Source organism: Ixodes scapularis, unplaced genomic scaffold, assembly GCF_016920785.2.
Source record: "Ixodes scapularis isolate PalLabHiFi unplaced genomic scaffold, ASM1692078v2 PGA_scaffold4__175_contigs__length_147842914, whole genome shotgun sequence".
NCBI lineage: Eukaryota > Metazoa > Arthropoda > Arachnida > Ixodida > Ixodidae > Ixodes > Ixodes scapularis.
Genome location: NW_024609879.1, coordinates 92,632,241 through 92,645,635, shown reverse-complemented (window position 1 = coordinate 92,645,635; position 13,395 = coordinate 92,632,241). Strand labels below are relative to the sequence as shown.

Genomic DNA, 13,395 nt, shown 5'->3' with positions numbered 1-13,395 from the left:
TCTCCTCTGTAGCCTGAGGATCGGCGCGGGCGCTCAGGCGAAGAACATCCTCGACGAAGCCGGTGACGCTCTCGTTGGGGCCCTGGGTTCTGGTTCGCAGTAGGTCCTCGGCTCTCTCTCGGCGGTGGTGGTTGCTGAACGTAGCCTTGAGATCGGTCTTGAACATGTCCCACGACGTCAAAGAGGACTCATGATTCTCGTACCAGTGCTTGGCGGTACCCTCAAGCGAAAAATAGACGTTGTTCAGGCGCTGCTCGTCGGTCCAGCAATTGTGGCGGGCAACGCGTTCATACTGGTCAATCCAGTCTTCGACGTTTTCGTATTGCTCGCCGTGGAATGGAGCAGCCGTCCGCGGTACGACGGGCAGGTAAACGACGGCTGGAGCGGCCGGGGTCTCCGACTGGTTGGCCATCGTCGTCCTCCTTGTTTGCCTGGTCCTGGGTGGCAAGGGTCCTAACTCCGGGGGTAGGCCAAGGTTCCGGCGACTTAATCGGATCTCGGTCTGGTCCTCGTTGGGTTCTTGGGGGCTTGTGTTCGGACTTGCACTCCGAGAACTCGGAGGGGAGCGCTGCACGGGCATGCGGTTACCCCGCACCTCTACCAAAACGTCACGGGTGGTGACCAAAGGAACACTAAATAAACAGAAAGAAAGAAACGTTTAATGTGGCGAACTTGTGCCAAAAACTAAAAGGGTACAAAGATAATAACAGAGCGTCGCGGGCGTCGAAGTCGGCGTAGCAGCACAGTCGAACGCTGGGGCGAAAACTGGCTGCGGCTCGCCACGCGGAGCCCCTTATGTACATGCGTGGTCTTCTGGAATAATCGGCGAAGAAACTTCGACGCGTGGAACATTCGGGCCTGGAACAAGCAACATGATTCTCGAATTCTCCAGAACACTAAATTAGAGGAATAAACAAAAGACATGTCGCTCCAGGATTCGAACCCTAGCTTTTCGCGTGGGAGGCAGGCGCGATAACCATTAGGCCACGCGCGCGCTGCCTACTTGGCGAGCGCGCGCGGCAATATACGCATTTGAGCATTTGACCGCAACGTGACATGGTTGAGAACGAACGAAAGGCTTCGCATGCTGCGGCTCAGCGTCTACGCAGACAAGCACCACCAGAGCTTCGCCCCAATCAACATCATTCACCACGTGGAGATGTTTCGGTTCCTTTCCCTTCTGAAATGTCTCAGCGTTCCTTTTTGTTCCCCATATCTTTTAATTCTATTTACTTACAAAGAACACTTGGATAAGGCTATCATACGAACGAGAGGAAAAAGGAAATGCTAGGTTAACACGCCACATATTTACATTGTTATAAGCCTGATTCCCATGGTGCAATTTTTTTCGCAGCTGCGTCGTTGAAGCCCCGCAGCCTCCACCACGCTTTTTTCTTATATATTAGAGATTAGCTTACAATTGGGACAAAGAAGGTCGATTTGTAATAGTCCTGAGCATAATTTGCGTGCCTAGCGCGCCAGGCGCTCCCCCAGTTCAGTCGCTGCTCCTAGCACTCCGGTGCAAAGCAGTGAAGATGCGCGCACGCTGGTGAGAGGCAGTGAAGGTTGAAGCGAGCAACCTAAGTGCCACGGTCTTCTGCGGCCACGAAACAAAGGCGTCTGGCAGACACGATAATCGAGTGACCTGATCAGGAGTACAAGACCCTGGTTCTGCTTTATCACAGTAGCCGCAATCAGCAATCGCACTATTTTGATAATGTTTCTCGGGACCCTCAGTTCTGGACATCGACGACATCGTCGGGAAATTTAGACGACGTCGGCGATCAACCAGCCAGCTCGTCAACCGGCCAGAGCGGTTGATGCCCAGCATCAGCGGCTCTGGCCGGTTGATTTGTGGCATCAAAGCGCGAAGTCGTGGCATTTGTCATCTCCTTGTACGTGTTCTTTCATTGGCTAAGCCAATCAAGTGCAGCGAATGTCCCGTGACTTGCCATTTTAGTATGAGTGTTTCTGGTTGTATGTGTTCGAGTGTTCGACTGCGCTCTGACCAAAGACTGAACAAACTATACGGTGAGTAGAGAGGCTGTGGAATTCATATTTGTACAATTTTTCTTTACTTCTGCTTCTCCAAATATTAGAGTCAACCTATAATAAAACATTAATTTTTTTTCTTTAAACCCATCTCGGCGCCGGTGTGGCGCAATTCCTAGCAAAAATGGCATTTCGGCGCAGGATGTAGCAGACTTTCGTTCATGGTGCGATTTGGCACAAATGGCGCAGCACTTCCATCACTGGTTCTAAAATGTATGTTCATAAGTCACGGCGAAACAGTATAAAAGATGGTTAGTTGAAAATTATCTTTATTGGTACGAAAACACCAACTCTTGTTTTCTTCTGAAAAATAACTGCCGTCTCAGGCTATGATTTACGGTTTTCTTGTCACCTTTAATTTAATTGAAATGCCAGTAGCAGAAAACTCTACAGAAGTAAATCTTGTTAGATTAGCGTCCATACTTTGTAGAGTGTTTCGCGATATGCCCTTACAAAGTTCTAACGTTTTAATTCAAGTATCGTATGCTAGTGACTCAGAGTAGCTGAGCCGGGTTTATCACAAAAGCTAGGCTGGGGATAAGCAACAATGAGCTCGAGAAAAGAAAATAAGATAATCTTCGAAGATGGCAATTCAACCTATGACATGCGCTTCCTGAATCATTTCACTGGACACTTCGCCTACCATGCGAGAGGTACCTTCGGTAGGTATACATCAAACAGTAAGAAAACAGCAGATTCCTCCCGCATTGGAGGTGAAATGTCTAATGGAATGTGTCTTACATTATGTGAAATTGGTGTGTTTATTTTAGTTGCGACGTCTTTCGGCTTCTGGAGTATTTTGCAGTGATGGACCAATCGAGCTCTGTCAACGTCAAAACTACATGATGCTGCTGCGCGTTTTCATAGAAGCAGTTGCTAGTCAGCATTTGTCTTGTGTCTTCTCGTCTCTCTGTCCTTGTCCTAGACGTGCTGTATCTCATCATGAAGTGTATGTAATTTAATTAAGTGTTGCATGTTTGGCTCAATAGAGTGCCCTTTTTCTGTCAAACAGCAACACAAACGAGCAAACAATCCAAGGTAAGTGGAGCAACAAGGGTGGTGCTATCATCCGCCGGAGAGTGCGCTAAGCAAGCGTCAAAACCGAAACACGAGTCACACTCGGGGGCGGGCTTTGTGGGCCCTAAAGGGTGACACGAGTGACACGCGCTAATAGTAGGCAAGGGGTTAACTACAGGTGGTGACAAGCTAAGACTGGAGTAGAAATTCTGCCTCCAACATGCACACATTGCCTTCTGGTGGGCTTTGGCTGTGCGTGCGCCGAAGTGTTGTCACAGGCAGGATGCTTGCACTGGAGGCGGGCATCTACTCCATTCTTAACCTGCCACTGACTATAGGAAGCACTGCGTTGTGTGCTGCTAGAAATGTACACAAGAGTAGCCACAGTACCTTGAAAGGGGCTCCATAGATAGACTCTCCGCCCTCGCCGGTGCCTGTGGGGTCCCCACCTTGGGCGATGAACCCCTTGACCACTCTGTGAAAGATGGTGCCATTGTAGTAGCCGTCGAGGCACAGCTGGACGAAGTTGCGGCACGCTTTGGGCGTCTCCTTCGACCACAGCTCCACGTCGATGTCGCCCACTGTGGTCTTGAGTAGCACCTAAGAATAAATAAAACAAAAATCCTTATGTGGCAAGCGAAATCGTCTGCTTCTTGCGCCGCGAGTACAGTAACGTCGCAGCACTGAGCTGTGATTCCAAGTATAGTGAGCAGACAGAGATGCTAGCTGCTTTGGTCTCTTTTCACTTTATCTGTCCAATCAGAGTGAGCAACGTCGTTGCCTGCTCCTTGCACAGAGGGGACAGGTGCATTAGGGTCAGCGTTCGGCCGGCGTCGCCTGCTAGTCCTAGCAACGGCCGTCTTACCTTCTCGACAGCTTTCTGAAATCAACCAATTCATTACAAACGAGGACTTAGTCTCCAAGAAAGGAGGGAGGAAATATCTCGAAGGCACATTGTTTTTTGTTGACAAAGAAGCACTGGATGCGCTCGAACGAACAAGTAAATCACAGGCCAAATGTCGTCTATTCTCTACCACCACCTATCGCAGGAAAGCAAAGAACAAATGCGGGAATAGAGCTTTGTCGGGTTCGTTGCACACATGATCACTCCCTGTCCCATGAGCGAAGAGACACATACCATATAGTGTAGAGGTTACAGATCAGGAACAGTGAGAGTTCTGCATGGCACCATTAGTCGATGGTTGGAGTAGATGAAATCCGAGAAGAGGAGGTGTCATGGTTCACACAAAGAAGGGTGAGAAGATTGATCAGCCGGCAGCACTGCAAAGCTAAAGCATGGCAACGTTGCGGTTGGCAACACTGTCAAGCCTGTGCTGGTGAATATGTGAAGCTAAGCTGACTAGGCAGAGTCGGCGGTAGCAAAAGAGAGCAAATGCTTCACTGGCTATCAGGAAGTCACTGTACCATGGTCCCCAATACAAAAGGAAAGGCCAAAATCTAACCAATCCAGAGGACCGAATCTCCTTATTTTTTTAGATCTTGGTTTCGGCCGTCGAGCTTTTTTAGCCCAGAGAACATGGAGTGGGGCCACCTTACAGCGCCTTGTTGTGACGTAGAAAAAAGTATCATATGACTGCTTCTGCGCATGAAGGTTGGGGTGTGTTGCTCACGATTCACATATTTAATTTGCTATTTTGAACGCGAGTTTAGTGTTATGACGTAATCTTTTTGCTGTACTTCTCATCAAAATTAAACACAAGCAGCACGACAACAGCAGCATCACGGCCTACGCAACAAAACCTAACAACCCAGCTATCTTCGTGTTATCGTACTGACCCCGACCAAGTCGATTGTAGTGTCTTCGGAGGCTTGTCATGTGACAAAACAGATAGATTCTGGGATGGCATTGTTTTTGAGGAAAGTTTTCTATTTCTTTTCCAGTCTTACGGAAACAGATACTGCAAACAGAAAGCAATAGTGAGGACTACTGCGCAGGCGTCTAACTTGGCATTCCGATTGCAGTTTTTTTTTTTATTTTTCCAGTTTTCTCACGCGGTTTTGAGGCTGCTGTGGCTTGTGAAAGCTCATTGAGTATAGAATGATCTGGCACGTGCGGCATCACCATTGCACTACCTTCTGCAGCAACTTTTCCATTCTCAATGCTGACGTGAGTTTGGCGAAAGAGGTGTTGGTCCGGTGCCGCGTAACTAGAGTAACTACCGACTCCCGAGACATGTTGTAACCTAATCCGTGTTGATGTTTGTACCGTAACCTCAAAATAAAAGGAACATACTGTCAACAACTTATTTTTCACAGGCTCAATATTTCGCAATTTAGGTCAAAGCTGAAGTTTTGGAATAATTCGCAGGTTCTAATTTTTGCGACGCGGTGGGATCTCAATATAGATTCCATTGTGTTTGCAGCTTACCGGTATTGTTTGCGGGACCTATTTTTCGTGAATTGTAGGCGATTTGCGAAATTTGCGAAAATTAGGTCCTCACAATAATTAAGTTGCTTACAGTGAGTACTTGAAAAATTATGTGTGTGTACCACAAGATGCGAGGGTAATCCATACCGTGTTTATTTGAGCTGTACATCAAGAAAACCAGCACATAGAATTGACGAGGGTGTCACTGCAACGAGAGTGTTGGACGCTATCGATAGCACAGCACTTCGAAAAGAGTAAAGCTATACGCACTACGTTGTGCATCTCGACCGGAAAAAGCTATACACACGACGCGAAACTTGTTGGGTCTCGTATAAAACGAATAGTTCAAACTAGTTTGTGAAGTGGTGGCATAATGTAATGCAATGAAGAAAGAAAAAAAAGTGCCGTAGCGTAGTGGAAAAGTTTCTGCTTTATACGCAGCGGACCCTGATTCAGTCCGCAGCGTAAGCTTTTTTTTTTTTTTTTTTTTTTCAAACTTTTTTTTTACAATTATTTGGCGATATTGACATTTCTTTTTCACAATTATCAGTGTAAAAAAAAAACCACATGATGTCGACGAAACCTCACTAAACTATGTGGTATGTGACTCCCTTTCCAGAGGTGCAAAAGGGGATAGCGGGCTTGGGTTGCCGGCTGGACGGCGGTGTACGGAGGGCTTAATAGGTTTGTAATTAGCAGCCGCAGACTGTCGCCACAAAGCGGCGTGAACACAGGAGGAGGGGAGGATTAAGGTGCTCCCCAGTCATACACACGCTGTCTGAAGAGGGTGACCCAAATGGCACGAGCTCAACGCGTCGGGCGTATAGCCATTTCCGGTCGAGATGCACGACGTAGTGCGCATAGATTTACTCCTTCGAAAATTACAAGAGGACAACAAAAAGATAAGATTCACCTTCTAACCGGAAAATCTAAGCCAAGGTTGAAACTCGGAAGGGGTTCACTTTAAGAAAATAAGATAAGAAAGGGTCACACGAACATCTCCCATTCAATAAAGCAGCCGGTCGTGGGCAGCGATCGTGACCAATGCCTTGCTGGTACGGCTACGGCCGCTGAAGTCGCTGGGGTTGCTACAATACCTCCTAGAAATAAGGCCGTAGCACTTCGAGTGGTACGTCACAATGTCGGACAAGGAAGGCCATGGTGCAACTACGTGAAAAAATATCTGGTACAGACGCGAAAAAAATGCTTTTGTCAAGCGGCACGGTGGTGTTCGTGCACGTTTATACAACATTAATATATGTTTTAAAAGCACAGTTTTGTAAAATTTATTATATATATAATATAAACGTAATGTACAACGCGTTACCAAGGTTGAAAGTACCAAATTTATATCTATGATTATCCCCGTAACCGCGGGACTACGTGCAGTCCCGCAGCAACCCCACACTTTTTGAATGAACCAGCTCCGGTCTCCGAATCTACTCTTTCTTCCCTCATACGGGCTGCGATTCTGGTAAATTTATGTTGCGTGTGAGCTGCTGACTGTGTGAAAAGGGAAGCTGAGACATTTCAGAAGGGAAGGGAACCGAAAAAAAATCCAGTCATCGCCGCAAGGAGCGCACCTGAGCAAGAGATGGGTCGACAACATTAAGCCTTTCGCCCTGCTGCCGATGCTCTCATGGGTGGTTCTTTTCAGACTTGTTACCATCCCGTCGTGTTTCTGTCGTCATTGCAGTCTCCGGTAGTTTTTTTGTGTTCGCTTAATATAACGGCATTTACGTTGATTCGCGGAACAGGTCCTGCTACGGTTTGAGTGACGTGCGTGGCAAGTTGCAACTAGTCAACGATGACGCTGGTCGATGACCTCCATCTCGACAGAGAGAGACTTCTTGAAGTTTGTGTTCAAATGTTTTCGTGGTGGATATTGTGGGACGTATGGATACGATCGACAGGTGAGAAACAACTTATTTATGGGCTTTCTTGGTCATGTAAGATGCAAATAAAGTGCTGCAGTCATTTTTTTTTTTTAAATTTTGTGATAGAATGGAATTTTGTTTTTCGTCATTATCCTTGTGCTATTGCGTCGACATTTGTAAATATGCGTGGTAATATTCTAGTTTTTACTGGAAGGTAAATAACATGTTTGTGTGATTATTGAAAGTGTGCTGTTTGTGCTTATGCATTTATTTACACTAATGTTATTTTACTGCTTTACCACGTTTATACTAGAGTCTTAACTGTATTAAGGTAATCCCAGCTGAAAATTCCCTTTAAATCCAATTGGAATTCCAACTGGTTTTAACTGGAACCAATTGGTTTTAGCGGGTTCCAGCTGGAACCGCACTGGCCAATGGGTCTCACCAATTGGAATTATTTTTCCAGTTGGAACCTGAATGGGTTCCCAATGGTTCTCATTGGTTCCCGTTGGTTCCCATTGGCAGTGACCAATTGGTTGTCCAAAAACCCAATTGGTACCAATAAGTCACCAATTGGTACCAATAAGAAAATTCCAATTGGAACTTAATGGGAATTTTCAACTGGGATAGTATTATTGTATACAAAATAGGTTATATTTTGTTCTTAGACAGCTCGAGCCCATGGGGAGAAGTAAATTAGTTGACTATAAATAGGAAGTTTGGTACCCCTGCCACACAGAAAAGTTAATATATTTTCATGAAATGATAGGGGATTGAATCAGCTTGCTGTCTTGAGCAATTATACGAGCATCGCAAGCTGATTTGTTGACCCCATATTATCATTTGATTGAAATTACATTAATTTTAATTCAGTGACTGCACGCGGTAACATCGCTTACATGATCGTAATTAAGTGACACTTGTCGAGCCGTGTCCGCGTTACGTCGACCTGATTTTTAACTGTGTCTAATCACAGCGTGTCTCGCCATTTTGTCGAAGTATTTCTGTATAAGATATGCATTCCTACAGCAATAATTGTGTGACTCAATGTTTTCGACTTAAAACAATCACATTTTTCTTTAGACGTCTTCTACGCATACCCCCTCATAGGAGTGAACTACGGGGGGGCATCGGGGCTCGTGCCCCCCCAGGTGAGATCTGGGGGGGGTGCAGAGCCCCCCCGGGCCATGATCCTTACCGAGACGCCGTTTACGTGCCATGTAACGAGCTGCTAGTAGTGGCATGTAAACAAAATAACGCCCCTGACAAAATACATGGGAAATGGATTCAGAGCGTGCTTTTGCTAGCTTCAATCTCCAGCTCTGTCAAGAAGGTAACGCAACATCAATCACTTCTACGTCTGCTTGGTCTGCTTCCACAGCAGCCTGCCATTTTGCAATGTCCCACCAGAAAAATAAAAAAAAATAAAATAAATAAAGTAATTGGAAGTTCATATAGAGGGCACCTACTCCGTCCGGAGCTGTTTCAAAAGTCTGTTTAGTAGCGACTCTGACGGAGTTACCCGAACCGGAGTCGTGGAGTCACAATTTAACGCGTTCAATGAAGCGATAGATGATGCAGTCATCCGCGAAGAGCTGCATGCAAAGCCATGGATGTGACATGGCTAAGCTTGCACGGTGATTGACATTGACACACAGCGACGGACACATGGCTATATACATGCGCTGTAAAATGTACCCCCAAAAATAAACTACTGATAATCGCCGGTGTAAAAAAAATTGCACCGAAAGACCACCCCCCCCCCCCCCCCCCCCGAAAACTTCTCAGCCTGCTGCCCCTCCCCCCTCCCCCTCTTCTTCTTCTCCCCCCCGCCGGGAAAATGGAAAGTATACGCCGCTGTACCTCGTGCCATTTCGTACCGATTATTTAGCGGTGTAATGTTTTTCCCGTGTAATAAAATGTTTTCTAGACCCATTGCTATGTGCAGCTTTCATTTTAGCTAACGACGGTCGATCCACGCGCGTTGCCTTCGCTTCGACGCGCGCCCCCAATGGCCTTCCTTTGCGACGTCACGCGAAGAGCGCTACGGCCTTATTTCTAGGAGCTGTTGGTTGTCGTCGCTTCCGGAATCAGTTGATCGAGCGACCTTCACTGGGCATTGTAGTTTTGAGTATGTGTTTCTTTTCTTTTGCTGCTTTGACTCACAAACTTTCCTGACATCTTCCCGGACTAATTTCGGTGCTCGTAAAGGACAGCATGGTAGTCGTTTGGTCGCGACGTTCGCTTATGCGAGCGACAAACAGAAACTGACATCGACAGGCTTCGATCACAGGCAGCGTGGCGTGCACGCGAAGGTATCTGACAGGCTTCTGAGTGACAGGCTTCTGAGTGATTGCAAGCCTGCCAAAGATACCCTCGCGTGCATGCTGCAAGTGTTTTAGGTTAATCGGTATCGGTTGTTTCTGTTAGTCGCTCTAGTGGCCAGGGACGGGGGTGCTTTAAGGCCTTACCTTTCCGCTCGTTGGCGGTTCTTGAATGTAAATGTTGCTCATGACTTGCGGTTACTGATGAAAGCAGCAAGACGATGCTAGATCAGCGCATTTCCGTACGCGAACCACGTCCTGCAGCCGGTATTCATGTCTCGAGGTTTGTTGCACATGGTTTGTAAACAAACCATTTATATCTGAGTGGACAGTACTGACTATGCTCTTTTGTATGGATAAAGAGATTTGACTAGTTATTGAATTGGTCGATGCTTTGTGCCACCTCTTGTTCAAAAATTGAAATAACGATCGCTTTTTTTTTTTTTTTTTTTGTTCTACGTTGGAGTGTCGCGGATTTTTGTAGAACCTGAGCTTCTACAAAAGCACGAAACAAATGCTCGGCATAGTTCACCTCGACTGCCTTCCCCTGATGTCACGGCACTGAAAAGCGCGGGTATATTTGATTGTTGGTTTTGGCATCATTTTCACTTGCCGACACAAACAAAACGAGAAGGGCACAGAAGCAAATCCTGAAAAGGGGCCAAACTGTTAAGAACGGGGAAACAAACGAAAGTGAGAGAAGAGGTTGACTTCAGTGATTCCCCCCCCCCCCCCCCCCCCCCCGTTTTTCTGGAGGCCCACTTAATTCGCAACGACTCAATGCCCTCCCCCCCTAATTTCAACTGGGGAAAACCCTGGTTGAGTTCACATGAAAATTAAGAAAAACAGAAGAAAAAAAAAGTATATACATTGTAACCCTGTAGCAAGGGAACAAAAAAAAAAAAAAATAAAGCACGGACAGACCCGAAACGACGAAACTATGAACGCAGCCAAAGATTTAGTTTTCATAGCACTTCCTTAACCCCTTGCCTACTCATTTTTTTTCTTTAAAGATCGTACAGAAAGCTTTATTTAAATCAAGCAATTTGCGTCAAAATAAAGAAAAACGTTTCCTTGGCTTTCAGGCGTAGTCTTGTGCTCTACACCAGGACTTCTGGTCGTCTCCTCTTCTTCAGTAGTTCTTCACAGTATGATAGAAATCGAGAGATTAGCAGAAACCTCACATAGGACATCGTTTTGCCGAAAATCGGGGTCTCCACTACGGACCTTTTGGACCAGTTCATTTTGACTGTGTTTTTTCACTTGCGTCATAATGATGCACAAGGCAAAGTATGCCTTTATCTCATCTGGAGTGGTGTCAAACCATTGCTCCTCATAGCATTTCTTGGGATGATCCTCGTCGCCCATCTCTTGTTCGGCGTAGTGATTTGTCTCAGCAGAGACAGACGCCCAAAAATCATGACTTGCAAACATGGAAAAGGTCGACAAGGCGCTTGTCTTCTCACCAAGACTGCGTTGAACCCTTGCTGACACACCTGGGGTTTCTACAAAGGTGAACTGAGCAGGCTGGTTGTCCCTCTTCTCCCAGTTCCACTGACGTGCAGACGCCGAAGTCGATGAAATGCTTCCAGGATTCGCATAGTTTTCAACACTTTCCTCACTATCCGTTGAACTCTCATTGGATTCCGAGTAATCGGAAAGGCAGCAGGATTCGTCGTCGGAAATACTGGCGCATTCATCACTTTCAAAAAGAAGTCTTTGTATATCTTCGTCCGCCAAAGCAGACCTCCGCGCCGAAGACATGTTTTTGGCGCGCTTGCTTACAATAGCGCGCTTATTTTTTGTCAATGGAGCGCCCTCTCTCTGTCAAAAGGCAAAGCAAACAAGAACCCAAGGTAAACAGGAGCAACACAACAGGGGTAGTGCTGCCATCTGCCGCAGAGCTCACAAAACAAGCTCTGAAACCGAAACACGAGTCACACTCGTGGTCGGGTTTTATGGTTCGTAAATGGCGGCACAAGTGACACTCGTTATTAGTAGGCAAGGGGTTAATAGGCCCACAAAAAGACACATGTTGCCAAGGTCACACAACCGTGGCAGAAAAGAACAAGGAAGATAAGAACGAAAGACCCCGGCGAACGACATGAGGACACTAGTTTCTAGGAACATACCCAAAAGAACCAACGCACACTCTACCAGAGGTAAGCAACCAACACAATGGAAGCAACAAGCTCTTCAACCACTCAACCACACCCCTTCCCACTAGAGTCACTAAATAAAGTTACTAAACAAAAGCGTAGCTTATTTAGTGACTCTACTTCCCACCAACTTGCGGTCGACCTGATGACTAATCCAAAAAGAAAAAAAATAATAACAATTATGATTATAATTAAGTGTCAAGAAACATTTTAATAGGTTTGGGAAGTGCAACGGACATATTGCTAAAACATACACTATTCCTTGAAATCAACAACTTCTTTACAAGCCGTTTGTAAACGTCTTTCCAAAAAAAAAAAAAAAGATTTGATTGTGTGTTTACACAACTTAAAACTTGGTCTGCCTCCAAAGGCGACGAGTCTCCCAGCTGTAGATGAGCAATTTAGCCAGTGCAGTACAACCGCTAGCCAGGGGGGCTATGTTGACAAATGTTTCGTTTCTTCTAAAAAGAAACGGAAGTGATGATATCGCTTCTGATTGGTTAGAGGCTCAAATGACGAAAAAGGGAACTTTCGTCATTTATGCCTCTAACCAATCAGAAGCGATATCGTCACTTCCGTTTCTTTTATAGAAACGAAACATTTGTCGAACATAGCCCCCCTGGGGTCTTTTATGTGCACCATGCAGTAGTGATACACAACCTTCTGCGATAGTTTAAAAAAATAAATAAATAAATAAAATTTAGAAAGTTTACTAAGTCACAGGCCTCCGCACTTTGCTGCAGTGGCCAAGAAGCCGCCCAGAACAGGCTGCAGAAGATGCTGGAAAGGCCTTTGGCAGCAGCCTCTACAACGTCGTCCGCTCCTTGCTCCTTATCTGGAAAGTGGTTTTACCGCATCGTATTACCGCCTCCAGTGACAACGTACCGGCAGAGATGACGGACGAGCCTAGACTTGAGAGAGGGAGCAGCAAGTACGCATGCATTTCATTGTCACGTGGCCAGTGTGGCGAGAAAACTGGGCGGAGAGGCGAACATGTTTGCAGAAGGTGAACGCTTTCGAGCTTTGACTCCTTGCATGCTGCAGCTCGGTTTGCAAACACAGCCCACAAAGCACGTGACCCCCGATCGAGCAGTTGCCCCCATCTCCTAAACCTAAGCTCTCCACTATACCGACGTCAGACAAGCTTGAGTGCGAACTCGGTGCCGTACGCGCTTCTTTGTTTGCTTTGCAATCTATGTCGGCGTCTGGTCAGTGAGGTCGCTCTTGCGCAGAAGTCTACTTCGCTCAAGCACCGACTTGGCAAATCATCGCCACTCAACTATGGAGAGTCCCGGCACCGCCGGCACCTCGACAGGGAAGAGAAGGGCAATCTCCTTAAATCAAGAGCATGCCATCCTCAATGGAGTGCGCATAAACGTAAAGAACGCCGTCCACCACCGGTGTCCTCCGCAGGGCCATCGCAGCTGTCGACACGGTACTTACGTAGCAAGATGTCTTTCCAATCGGAGCTTCTCGCAGTTGGCGAGAAGCTGCTCTTATCTAGCAGAGGATGCGTGAGGAAAGCCTCGATCGCTTTCTGCAGGCTCGATAAACATATGCCCGTGACAACTAATGCT

At 46.5% G+C, this 13,395-nt stretch overlaps 1 protein-coding gene across 1 annotated transcript in view; it reads right to left on the bottom strand.

Annotated features, from left to right (window-relative positions):
* Positions 1 to 9,979, bottom strand: part of LOC8038424 (spliceosome-associated protein CWC27 homolog) — a 43,136-nt gene extending 33,157 nt beyond the window's left edge. The window contains exons 1-2 of the mRNA XM_040222627.2: positions 9,807 to 9,979; positions 3,460 to 3,669 (exon numbers count right to left, since the gene is read on the bottom strand). Coding sequence (XP_040078561.2) covers positions 3,460 to 3,669; positions 9,807 to 9,848 — 252 coding nt within the window. The 5' untranslated portion in view covers positions 9,849 to 9,979. The remainder of the gene's footprint in view (positions 1 to 3,459; positions 3,670 to 9,806) is intronic.
* Between the last annotated feature and the right edge of the window lie 3,416 nt (positions 9,980 to 13,395).